Source organism: Phodopus roborovskii, unplaced genomic scaffold, assembly GCF_943737965.1.
Source record: "Phodopus roborovskii unplaced genomic scaffold, PHOROB, whole genome shotgun sequence".
In the NCBI taxonomy this organism is placed as follows: domain Eukaryota; kingdom Metazoa; phylum Chordata; class Mammalia; order Rodentia; family Cricetidae; genus Phodopus; species Phodopus roborovskii.
The window spans coordinates 4,260,096-4,272,245 of record NW_026126412.1 but is presented as its reverse complement, the minus strand read 5'-3'; the positions used below and the strand labels follow the sequence as shown (position 1 = coordinate 4,272,245).

The window sequence follows — 12,150 nt, the reverse complement described above, 5'->3', positions numbered from 1 at the left end:
TGCACCTACATAATATAAAATTGAAAATTCAAACTGGAATTTGTAGCTACTTAAATACATTAGCCAAAACACTGTAAACATTCAGATTGCAAACTTGGGTACACAAAACAGTATCCTGTGCATTTTGACAGCTGGTCTATGTATCAGTTATTTATGGATTAGTAATAAACAGATGCTCAGCTAGATTTAAGAGATATTAAGAAAAGCCAGTTACAGAGACAGGAAGTTTTATACTATTCTACATCAGTAATTTCCAGTACTTGGAATGAAAGCCAGACACAACCAGGTTAAAACCAGAACTGAAAACTAGTACTGTGTCCTCCACCCACAACCACACATACAAAGGATTAGTCTATGTGCTGCATACTACACCAGCTCTTCACCCCAGCAACAACATCAGTTCACACAATTACCAAAGTTAGAACAACACACACAAACAACTCCACAAAATGCTCTGGAATTAAATCTAAATTTTCCCTGTCATTCAGAGTGTACAGAAATAGAAACAAAAATAAACCTTCTCTACTTTTCAAACAACACTGGCCTCATCATCTGATTCTGCTACTTGTATAAACAAACAGACACTAGATTAGTAGGAACAGATTGGGTTGAGATTAAGAATAGTCACTACTACTCAGTAAAGCCTTCCATATCTACAATTAATATCTCAAACATTTCACTACAGATTCTCTACTTCCTTTTACTCTTATTCTCCTTCATAGTATATGTGGCAATCAAACACAGTATATTCATTCATAGATAGATAGATAGATAGATAGATAGATAGATAGATAGATAGATAGATACAGATAGATGCATATTCATTCATGCATACAAGTGTGTCCATGTGTGTATATTCATTCATCCTCTGCTCTCTACATTACAATGTAATCTAAGAAGAAGTAACATTTGTAATTTGTATTCAACTACATTCTCTGTCTAGAACAGGACCTAGCATCTTATAGGTACTCAGTAAATAAAGAACAAGTTTTTGAAAAAAGGAATGTTAATATTGGAAGTGATGTCATTTAGATGCAAAGAATTTAAATAAGTCAAAGCATTAATATCTAAAATACACAAAAAATTAAAGAAAATCTAAACATAAAAATCAAATATTAAAATGGGCTACAGATCTGAAATAATAAATTCTCAAATAAGACATTAAAATGGCTAATATTTTTAAATTTGTTTGCATTGAGGATATGCAAATTAAAACCACTGTCGATTCTATCTAATGCCAGTGAAAATGGCTGTTCTTAAGAAAGCAAATTTCAACAAATATCATAAAGGATGTAGTCAAGAACACTCACTGGCAGTTGGAATTCAAACTGGTATAGCCACAAAAAGACTAGAAATTGAACTACCATATGACCAAACTATAATAATAGTCCTTGGCATACAATCCAAAGGATTCTATATCCTACTATAGAGATATCTGCTCAACATGCTTAGTGCTGTCCTATTCACAATAGCTAGGAAATAGAATCAGCCTACATGTCTATCCTTGATAGATGAATAATTAAAATATGGTATGTATACACAATGAAATTTTATTCAGCTGCAAAGAAAAATAAAATTTTTAGGTAAATGAATAAAACTGGAAAAATAAGTGCTGAGTCAGATGACACAGGCACAGAAGGACAAATGCCACATGCCTCTCATATGGAGGCCCTAGCACTGCATCTTTAGATTCATGTGTTTAACGTGGAGCACCTGCAGAAGTAAGAAAACTAAGGGACCACGAAGAAGGGGGACTCCTCAAGGGAGGAGAGGTAGCAGAAATAATAAGAAAAAAAAAAAAAAAAAAAAAAAAAACAGAGAGGGAAAATCCCAGGGGTGGAAATGTTTAAGAGAGATGGGCTGGAAGATGGAAGAGATGATGGGATAGGGAGACAAAGTTAAATAAAGTGAAAGGTATATGGAAACAAGTTTTAATTAGTGCATAAAAGCTTATAGTATTTTTTTAAAGAAGTAGGGGGTGATGCTCTGTGCATGGTCAGATAATGTTGTTCATAAAAACCTGGGGTTAATACACAGTGACAGTTGCAGAATGAAATATTTCCTTATGATTTATTGCTCAGGGAATCCCTTTGAGGCCCTAAGAACAAGACAGGCTTCTGCCATTTATTCCTCTTGATTATCCATAAGAACTAATTAATAATGCCCGATTGCTGAAGACATGGCACAGCACTCATTACAAAATACAGAAAACCAAGGAAGAAATGAACTGGGAGCTTCCTCCTACTGGCTAGGTCTCAGAATCCTGAAAGGCACCACTGTGCAAGCCCCTGGAGAGGAAATAGCATTAACCATTTTAACCAGATATGAGCCCTATGTACTGTGGTGCTAACCTTCTAGGAAAGATGTGCTCACTGGTGCAATAGCCTATGATTGGATCTGAGGTCTCCTCCACAGGAGGAAATTCAAGCCTGGTAATTTATAGATCCAGATGCTGAGAAGGTTTTAAGCCTTACAGTTGTTGTGTAGCTATACTGACATGGCTGTATACTACCTTCTAAATATTTATACCCTCAGACAAACACCGTCAAAGGACAAAAATGCAAATGGGATCAATAGATTAAATTAAAACTCTTTAAATGTTTCTAATGCCCTTCAGAAACTGAATCAAGTGATAATCTTTTTTTTTTTTTTTTTTTCTTTAACGAAGAACAAATTGATACAGGTTATTTGCTTGGTTACTTTGAGGCTTACCATGTAGCCCCAGGAAGCCTGGAACTCAATATGACTGCCAGGCTGTCCTTGAACTCACATAGATCTGCTTGCATCTATATGTCTGCACAAAGAGGGCCAGGTTCCCAGAGCCAGAGCTGGGCTCTATGCAGGACAGCTGCCTGACAGATCCTATCTGGATCCTCAGGGAACACTCCTGCTCCAGCATGCTGAGGTGTGGGCATCTACTCAATTAAGTCCTAGGATTAAATGCAAGTGCCATGATATCCAGCTTCAATGTATAGTTTTTACAGAATAAGACAGTAAGCCTGAAGCCAGGAATTCTGACTTCCCCTAGGACAGCCATACTAAGTGTCAAAAAGATGCTAAAATTTAGGCTTCTGGTTTTTCCTGAAAGAAGCTCTGTTCCAAACTAGAACAAGAGATGGCATGCAATGTTCTTATTATTACAAGTACTGACAGGATCTACAACTTAAGACTTCAATAAGCACTTACTAAGCTGAGGGAATCAATGAATGAAAAATAGTTTTTATTGTAATTATGCAATCAACAGTGAGAATCCAAAGAGTTAAAGATAGATTCACACTCCTGAATTACATGACGCAAGATATTTAAAAAGCTCACAGACGGTATCTATATGCAAAGTTTTATATATTAGGTAAGTCAATTTCATTGTCATCTGAACTTTTAAATCATAAAATAAGAGTTGGCCAGGTGGTGGTGGCATACACCTTTAATCCCAGCACTGGGGAGGCAGAGGCAGGAAGATCTCTGTGAGTTTGAGGCCAGTCTGGTCTACAAGAGCTAGTTCCAGGACAGCTTCCAAAGCCCCAAAGCCACAGAGAAACCCTGTCTCAAAAAAAACCAAAAAAGAAGAATTGTCAGGGATAGCAAAAAGTATCTGATCTATTCCAACCATCATTTTTCATAGATTACTGCTTCTTCATTTTAAAAGCTTAGTTAGCACTCATGATGTAAATTAAAATTACATATACACGTACAATAACAATTCGAAAAAAAAAAAGAGAGAGAGAGCCATAAACTCAAAGGAAAGAAGGCTCTGTGTATATTGGAATGGTTGGAGGGGAGAAGGGGATGAGAGCAATGTTTAGATTATGAACTCATAAAAATGATAGAAGTTCTGTTTGGAATTTGAGTCTAAGAATAAATCCCAATTTTTTTCAAGATAGTGTTTCTTTGTGTAGGCCTGGCTCTCTAGACCAGGCTGGTCTTGAACACACAATATCTACCTGCCTCTGACTCCTGTGTGCTGAGATTAAAGGGGGTGAGCCACCACCACCCAATTTAAAATGTTCAAATTCCAAAAGAAAAAAGTACAAAATGTCCTAGTCTTCTGATAAAGAAGAAACAAGTGGAATTAAAAAAGAAAATATCAGGAGGCAGGTGGTGGTGGTGCACACCTTTAATCCCAGCAGATCTCTGAGTTTGAGGCCAGCCTGGTCTACAATGCTAAACAGAGAAACCCTGACTCAAAAAATCCAAAACAAAAGGAAGCAAACAAAAAGCCAGGAATGACTTTGGGAATGTAGAGAAAACCAAGTATTTTGTATAGAAATAAGGAGTGAAGAGATGGCTCAGTGGTTAAGAGCAGTTCTGGCTGCTGCTCCAGATGGCCAGGTTCAATCCCTACACACAGTCACAGCCTTGTTTAGCTCCAGGCCCAGGGGATCTGACGCCCTCTTCTGGCCTATGTGGGCACCAGGCATGCAGGTGGTACATAAACATATATGTAGCCAAGATACTCATTAAAATATAAAATTAAATATGAAATTAAGTGAAAAACAGTTTCACAGAATCAAAAGATACTTAGTCAATAAATGCCTATTAGAATGTGATGCACACTGATTTATACAAAGCAAATAGAAACATTCCAGTGAATTCAGAGAAGGTAAAAGATAAGCCTCTCTGCCACTATGTTAAGAACAGAGCAGAAATCCTTGTTCATCATTTACACTGAGAGCATTAATCACTGTTAACAACTAGTGCTGATGAACATAGTCACCTACAAACAGTGAGGTGCCAGCATCCACACCGCAGCACCTTCAACCCACAAGAAAAAATTTCCCCTGAACTAAAAGCCATTTTACATGGACAAAAGCAGTTCATTTGAAATAAACAGTTTTGAAAATTGGACTTACTGGAATAAAGATTTTTTTCAAGTGGCAGTCCTTTTCCAGGAGCTCATAAACATATTTTGTGATGATCTAAGGAAAAAAGAAATAAAATGTTAATATCCAATATCATCCATTATCAAGATAGATTTGTTTTGATAAATTCTTGAAAGTTATTCCAAGTAATTATTTCTTGAATTTCTCCTTCCAATGTTTTAGCATCATGCAAACTCTTCCTAGCCAGTGTAATGTTACCTTCTGCTGTTGTGTGGATGGCTACTAAGGGTTAGAATGAGTTTTACATTCACAGAAGACTTTGTTAGAAATGAATATTGTGAAGCTTTTAGGTGTTTTTTAGAAAATGTTCCTCCTACAATTTCTCCATAAATATTATATCTCATGTAATTTCTCAAGGTATTGGAATCTCCACACCCATTTTAGCAAGAAAGAAAAGTGTGTGACAAGTATTACAAGCAGAAAAGGAAAACCAATCCAGCCAAGACAAGTGCAGTCAATACAATGTTTGTGAGAATCAAAAAACATGGTCTCCTAAAGATGTCTACAACCCAACTCCTCAACATTTGTATAGACCTGCACATACAATTGGTAAGGACCTTTGGGAAAAGATTTACTGGGATTAACAAGGTGGGTCAAATCAAATCATTTATATTCTTAAAATTAGAAAGCTATAGAAGTATGATGTGTTGCAGAGATGCCAGGTAGGAAGGACTCAGCAGCTTCGCTGGGTTTGAAAGTTAAGAAGAGCACAGGCCAAGAGCTATGTCCTCTGGGGACCTGTAGTTGGCAGCCAACACAAACATGAGAGTTCAGTGTGATCTATGCAAGGGGCTAAATGGGGCCAATAACACAAAAGCAAGTCAACGATTCTTTCTAGCCTAAAACTGATTCTCCTGCCTTCTACAGGACTTCTGATCCACAGAACTATGTGACAATAAATCTGAATAGCTTCTAGCCACAAAACAAATGGTAGTTTGTTAGAGAAGCAATATGAGAACTATGAGTTATTCATAGGCAATAAGCAAGGATAGATAGGCCTGGAATAGGAGCAAATATTTACTAGGCACTTTGAATGGTCATCTAAAAGTGTTTCTCCTCCCAAAGAGATCTGTAAAATATCTCACCTATGTCAATTTTTGTGAAACAAAATGAGTTGGTTTTTTTTATATATAATAATGGATTTCTTTGGTGTCATATCAAGTAATCTAAAAATAGATTCTTTAGCTTGCTTTCCTTAAGGAGCTTAAAACTCTTATGTACAAACACTCGTTTTGTTTCAGAAGTAGTTTCATAGATGTGAAAAATGACTGGTAATAGTCATTTCAAAACCAATAACACATTAAATTATCTAGTTACTAGTCTAATAATACCTTTATACTTTTATATGGTAGCTAATGCTATGTTCCCTATAATTTCACTGGAAGACAGAGACAATATAGTCTCTAAAGGATACTAAAAACATGTAAGTACAGATTTATGAAGCAACATTAACAGTGGCCTATCACTTCAGGAGAAATGACTTAAATGAGATTATCTAAAATGACTAGTTTGACACTCTTGAAAATTTTAATAAAGAGACAATAAAATAAATTAAATCTGTATGCAAGTATTTGAGACATAATTTGAGAAGAAAGTTAAGTTTTTGACAAATTAAACCTTATATTGATATAAATGATAGAACCAGAAATGATTCCTTATTTTCATATTATAATTCAAATACTCTAAATTTGCTTATATTTGGGTTATAGGACAAATGTCTGCTCTGGAACTTAACTATATCAAACCACATAATAAAATAATTTATACACTAAGAGAAATACTATCTGTGATGGAGATTTTTAGTTGTCAGTTTGACTCCATGTAAAATCAACTAAAACCCAAGCTGCTAGAAACCCCTGTGAGGGATTTTCTCCATCAGATGAACAGGAAGGCATTTGTTTGTTTGTTTGTTCAAGACAAGGTTTCTCTGTATTGCTTTGGAGCCTATGCTAGAACTCGATCTGTAGACCAGGCTGGCCTAAAATTCACAGAGATCCACCTGCCTCTGCCTAACGAGTGGTAGGATTAAAGGCATGCACCACCAACACCCAGCTAGGAAGGCCCATCTTAAACAGAGGCCATACTCTATGACAGCCCACATAAAAGGATGTGGAAGAGGGAAACTGCTCTGTGTCTGCTTCCCCTCACTATTGCTATCACAATTGTCGAACCCGTTGCTGCAGTCAATATTAAATGCTCCTTCTTCAAGACTACAATGTAGACTAAAGACCACCAGCATCTGATTGAGACTGCCAAGACATCCATCATAGAGAACTGAACACCTACCAGATTCTCTGATGTTCCACTGTTGTGAGATAGCTATTGTTGAACTACCGAAACCATCTCCTATAAGCCAGTCCAATAAGTCCTACTTTAATGTACACATTCATTCTGTCAGTTCTAACCGTCTACAAAACCCTAATACACTACCTAACTTGATTGTCCCCTTTCCTTTGCTAGCTACTTCCTGCCTACAGAAGAAAGAACAGGAAGAACAGATTGAAACCATCTATGTCTAAGGCAGTTCTTTCGGTTGAGAGTATTGTCCTCTACCCTAGTTGCCTTTCCAAGAGACAGACCAGATGGGAACTACTGAAGGACACAGTTTCTCAGCACAATACCCCCTGGACATGATGGAGTACAATTACTTAGCATACTAGTTTGATATCATTCCTATCTGTTAATATTAGTCAGTTCTGGACACTGCGATGAGGTTTAGACCTCCTTCGAATATTAAGGATATCTTAAGATGGGAAAGGAGTTTTCCTGTCCCCATTCTCTCTACATTTTAGGGCAGAGAGAAACACTGCCAGCTTGAAAACATCTTTTCCAGTTGCTGAATCAGGATTTGGAAGGAAGCATTCAGGATGCACTCCTTGTCTTCCAGACAAGTCTGCAGCTTAAAAAAAAGAAATTAACTAGTTTTTAAAAAAGATGAAGTACTGTCAGAATGTCATCAGTGTTCAAATATTACCTTGAAACTGTAATTAACGGTGGGCAAAAAGCATTAAGAGATTAAACAGATCCTAAAATTGTATTTTTCCAATAAGAAATGGTAGGATATCTAGTTTCCAGCTAGTACATAAAGAACCAAATTAGTTACATGGGACCTTGAAAAAAAAAAAAAAAACAATACTGAACAAACTAAAAGCCACCAATTTTCTTGGCTCCAATAGAGATTGTGAACATAGGACACAGCTTGCCAGAGATCTAGACAGAAGGACAGGTAGCTGAGAGCAAAAGCTCAGATGAAGCCTTGCACTGTGGCAATTGTGGGGCACAAACACCACTGAAACTCTAATGGGCTCATTTCTAGAGCCTCTGTCTGAAGTTAAAAGCTAAGAATGGGCTCATTTGGCCTAACTGTGGGGATGGCAAACATGGGTTACTTCCAGAAACCCTACGGGCCTACACCATGTACCTAGATGTATGTCTTCATTGATTCTCCAAGGGGAGGGAAATAACAAGTTTTAAGTATTCTTATTAAGACATAATTTCAAAGAAAACCATTTTAGCAGAGCTGCACTGAGAATACAGTAAAGATGTGCCTGACTCACATCCCTTAAAGGACACAAAGACAACCTGGGAGATAAAGACACCAAAGCTTCACCTCAGACAACCCAGTGGCAGTCAACAGCAGTGCTGTAACAATTTGTACTGACAGTGAGCTTGATCAGATTTAGAGTCACCTAGGAACCAGATCTCTGGAAGTGTCAGGGAGGGAGTGTCGAGGAAGTTTTAACTGACACTAGAATGCCAGGGATATGCTGAACACAGGTGGCACATGCCATAGGCTAATGACACAGATTGAATAAAAGCGGAACATGAGCTGCGTGCCAGCTTCCACCTTCCTGTGCTCCCTCATTAAAGACACCATGTGACCTGTCTCACACTGCTCTTACCACCACTACAGCTTCTCAGTGTCTGTGCACACCTTTGCTGAGATGCCTTCAAACTGCTAGCCAAAGGAACCCTTCCCTTTCTTATTTTTGTAAGGTTTTTGTCAGAGCACTTTAAAAAAGAAATAATATAACTGCCTACCTCCTAGGTAGATAAATGCAAACTCTCATTATTAACCTGTCCACCTCGATACATAACATTGGACTTTTATCAACAAAATTTCCAGGCACAGTAAAAGCCAATAACCACGGCAACAGAAAAAGAAGAAAACAGACACAAACTATCCAGTCTGAAGAAGTACTAGGATGAGAACTGACTCATTCTTGACACTGATGCTAGAATTATCATGCTGAGAGTTAAAAACAACTATAAGCAATACACTAATAGTTGTCGAGGAAAAGTGGACAACACGCTAGAAGACATGGGTAGTGTAAGAAAAGACACATGAATAAGGAAATGTAGAACAGTGTCTATAAATGAAACTAATGTCTTTAATGAGCTCTTAGCAAATTGATTACAACCAAACAATCTTAAAGATTTGTCAATGGAAACTTTTTAATTTTAAATACGGGGGGGGGGAGGGGGATATCACATAATTGTGGGACAAAAGCAAAAGGAGAAACATTTGCAAAATGATAATGTAAGAAGCAACAAATAAACCACCTGAAGGAATAATGAATAACACTTCAAAAAATTTATGACAGGAAGGATGGATCCACAGAGTTCAGAGAACAGAAGACAAACTGTTATTTAAAAAAACACAATCAAACAAACAAACAAATAAAAAAGCTCTATATAGTCTTTGCATAGTGTACACAAACCCAAAACAGAATTCTAAAAGGTGTCTAGAGGTGTGTGAGGACTTTTAACTACAAAGGCCACGTAAGAAATAGGAACAAGGTGGGACACACACAACACTTAAAAAGATGAAATCGTCCATGAAAAACCCTGAACCCTGTAGAAGTACCCTGAAAAGTGAAAGAGACGTTCTAATACAAATACAGAGGGGAAAACAACAAGGCCGGACATTTGCATCTAAGTAAACTATTACTTGAGAAGCAGCAGATGAATGTAAAACAAAATATTTTGTATTTCTTATTCTGATCAGATCAAACAGGTAGGAGCTTGGCAACAATTGTGTTTGAGAGATGGCCCAGAAGTTTCAGCACTTCCTTCCCTTGTAGAGGATACAAGCTGGGTTCTCCGCACCCAAGCTTGGTGGTCCAGAACTTCCTGTAATTCCAGATCTAAAGAATGTACACACCAACACTGATACTATTACTCCAATAGCATCACTGAAATAAATCACTCTACTCAATCAAAATTAAGACAGGATTGGGGGTTGGGGAGTAAGTGAAACAACTATGAAGACTCTAAGAAGGTGCTTCACATTGTTTTGAGATTGGGTTTGAAAAACTGTAATGCAAATTTGGCTTGATTGATTCACAGCAATATCAATTTTTATTTCATAATTTTACTAATTATGACAAATAAAAATTGTATTGGGCTCATTAGGAAAGTAATAACCTTAGTACAAATGATAAAATACCAACATCAGTATTGCAACTATCAAATGCATCTCCTAGAGAAGATTTCTAAATGCTAAGAGAATCTTGACCTTGAATATAAAAGTGGATGAGTTGAATCAAACGAAAAATATTAAAAGATTTAAATGTGTTCATGAAATGCAATCTTTCCTGTAATCAAAGAAAATCACATAAATCTGGCTCAATAGATTAACCAAGTTAATAAAATATGCTATAAGGCACAATAAGGAAAAAATGTTAAACCACTGAACAATAACTTTGAAGCACTTTAAAATCAACTCAAAATATTTAAGTCAACATCAAATGAAATCAATTTAATCGACCAAAGATCTATAACAAAATAAAGTTTCATATGGAGATATATTATAGGTGAAGTTGACAGTTCAGAAAATAGGTTTTGCTCCTAACACAAAATTTATTAAAATAAGTATCTGGAAGATCAATCTTCACTGGGTTTACACCCATCTTACAGTCTGACCTCTGGGTGCCCCATACAAATGACCAAGTGAGAAGGGAAGACACATCTCAACACAAGGTGTGTCATTCCATGAGATGAGGGCCCAGACTGAATAATAATAGGGAAAAAGCGACAAGGCCAGATAAGGCCACATTCATCTCTCTGATATTTTTACTGGTCACCACAGTGTGAGCAGGCAACCTCCAGACACCGTACACAGGACATGGTTATACCCCGAACCTTCCCTGCTGTGATGAACTGTATTCCCTGTACTGTGAATCAAATTAAAGCTTTCTCCTCTAAAGCACTTTCATGACCACAGTCACGAGTAAAGTAATTAAGACATTACCCATTTAGTAATACTTACTCATCTTCAGTTATGTATATATAAAAGCTTCAGTTTATATAAAAAGTAACAATTATTTATAGAAGTAACAGTTTAAAGTCTTACAGCATTTAAAAAAAAATGACATTGTAACAGGTGACACAGATTGGTAGGAGACCCAGATGTAAGTAATGACTTGATGGAGAACATGTTCATCCACAAAGCAGCAGGGAAGATACCAACAAAATGTAATTTCCACCTTCAGTACCAAGCAATTATGGTTCAACCAAATCAGTTTAGTGTTACAGCAGGAAAAATAGTATTTTCATAACTATTAAAAGTTAAACACATGAAATTCCCCACAATGGGAGGGACCCTCAAAGAGGCAATGACAAAATCCCTTAAAGAAATGGAAGAAAAGAAACAAAAAAACTTCTCAAGAAATGGAGAAAACAGATAAACCAAAAATTGCAAGAAACAATTCAAAAAGTATAAGGCTTGAAAGCTGAAATAGAAAATACCACAGTCTGAGGGAATGCTGGAAATAGAAAAGCTAGGTAAACTACATATGAGTAAACTAAGATATTCCATGACAAAACCAGATTTAAACAATACATACCAACTAATGAGCCATACAGAAAGTTCTGGAAGGAAAACTCCAACCCAAGGAAGTTAACTACATGGGCAGTAGATAATCCCACTTTTCCAAATAGCAAAAAGAAAATTGGGGGGAAATTCACACACAATACCACCACCACCACCATATCCAAAACAAACAATAACCAACAACAAATGGTCATTAATACCCGTTAATATTAATGGACTTAACTTGCACAGAAAAAGATACAAGCTGAACAGAATGGATACAAAGACAGAATCCATCCTTCTGCTGTATACAAGAAACACACCTTAACTTCAAGGATTGAATTACCTCACAGTTAATGGTTGGGAAAAGATTTTCCAATCAAATGGACCCAAGAAACAAGTGGGTGTAGCAATCCTAATACATAACAAATTAGACCGTAAACTAAAATCAATCAA

The 12,150-nt window shown here is 36.7% G+C and overlaps 1 protein-coding gene across 3 annotated transcripts in view; it reads right to left on the bottom strand.

The window, feature by feature from the left end:
• The window catches only part of Fam172a (family with sequence similarity 172 member A), a 377,012-nt gene that overhangs the window by 273,655 nt on the left and 91,207 nt on the right, over positions 1-12,150 (bottom strand). For all 3 annotated transcript variants that reach the window (XM_051182789.1, XM_051182788.1, XM_051182790.1), the window contains exon 4: positions 4,851-4,916. In XM_051182789.1, the coding sequence (XP_051038746.1) occupies positions 4,851-4,916 (66 nt within the window). The remainder of the gene's footprint in view (positions 1-4,850; positions 4,917-12,150) is intronic.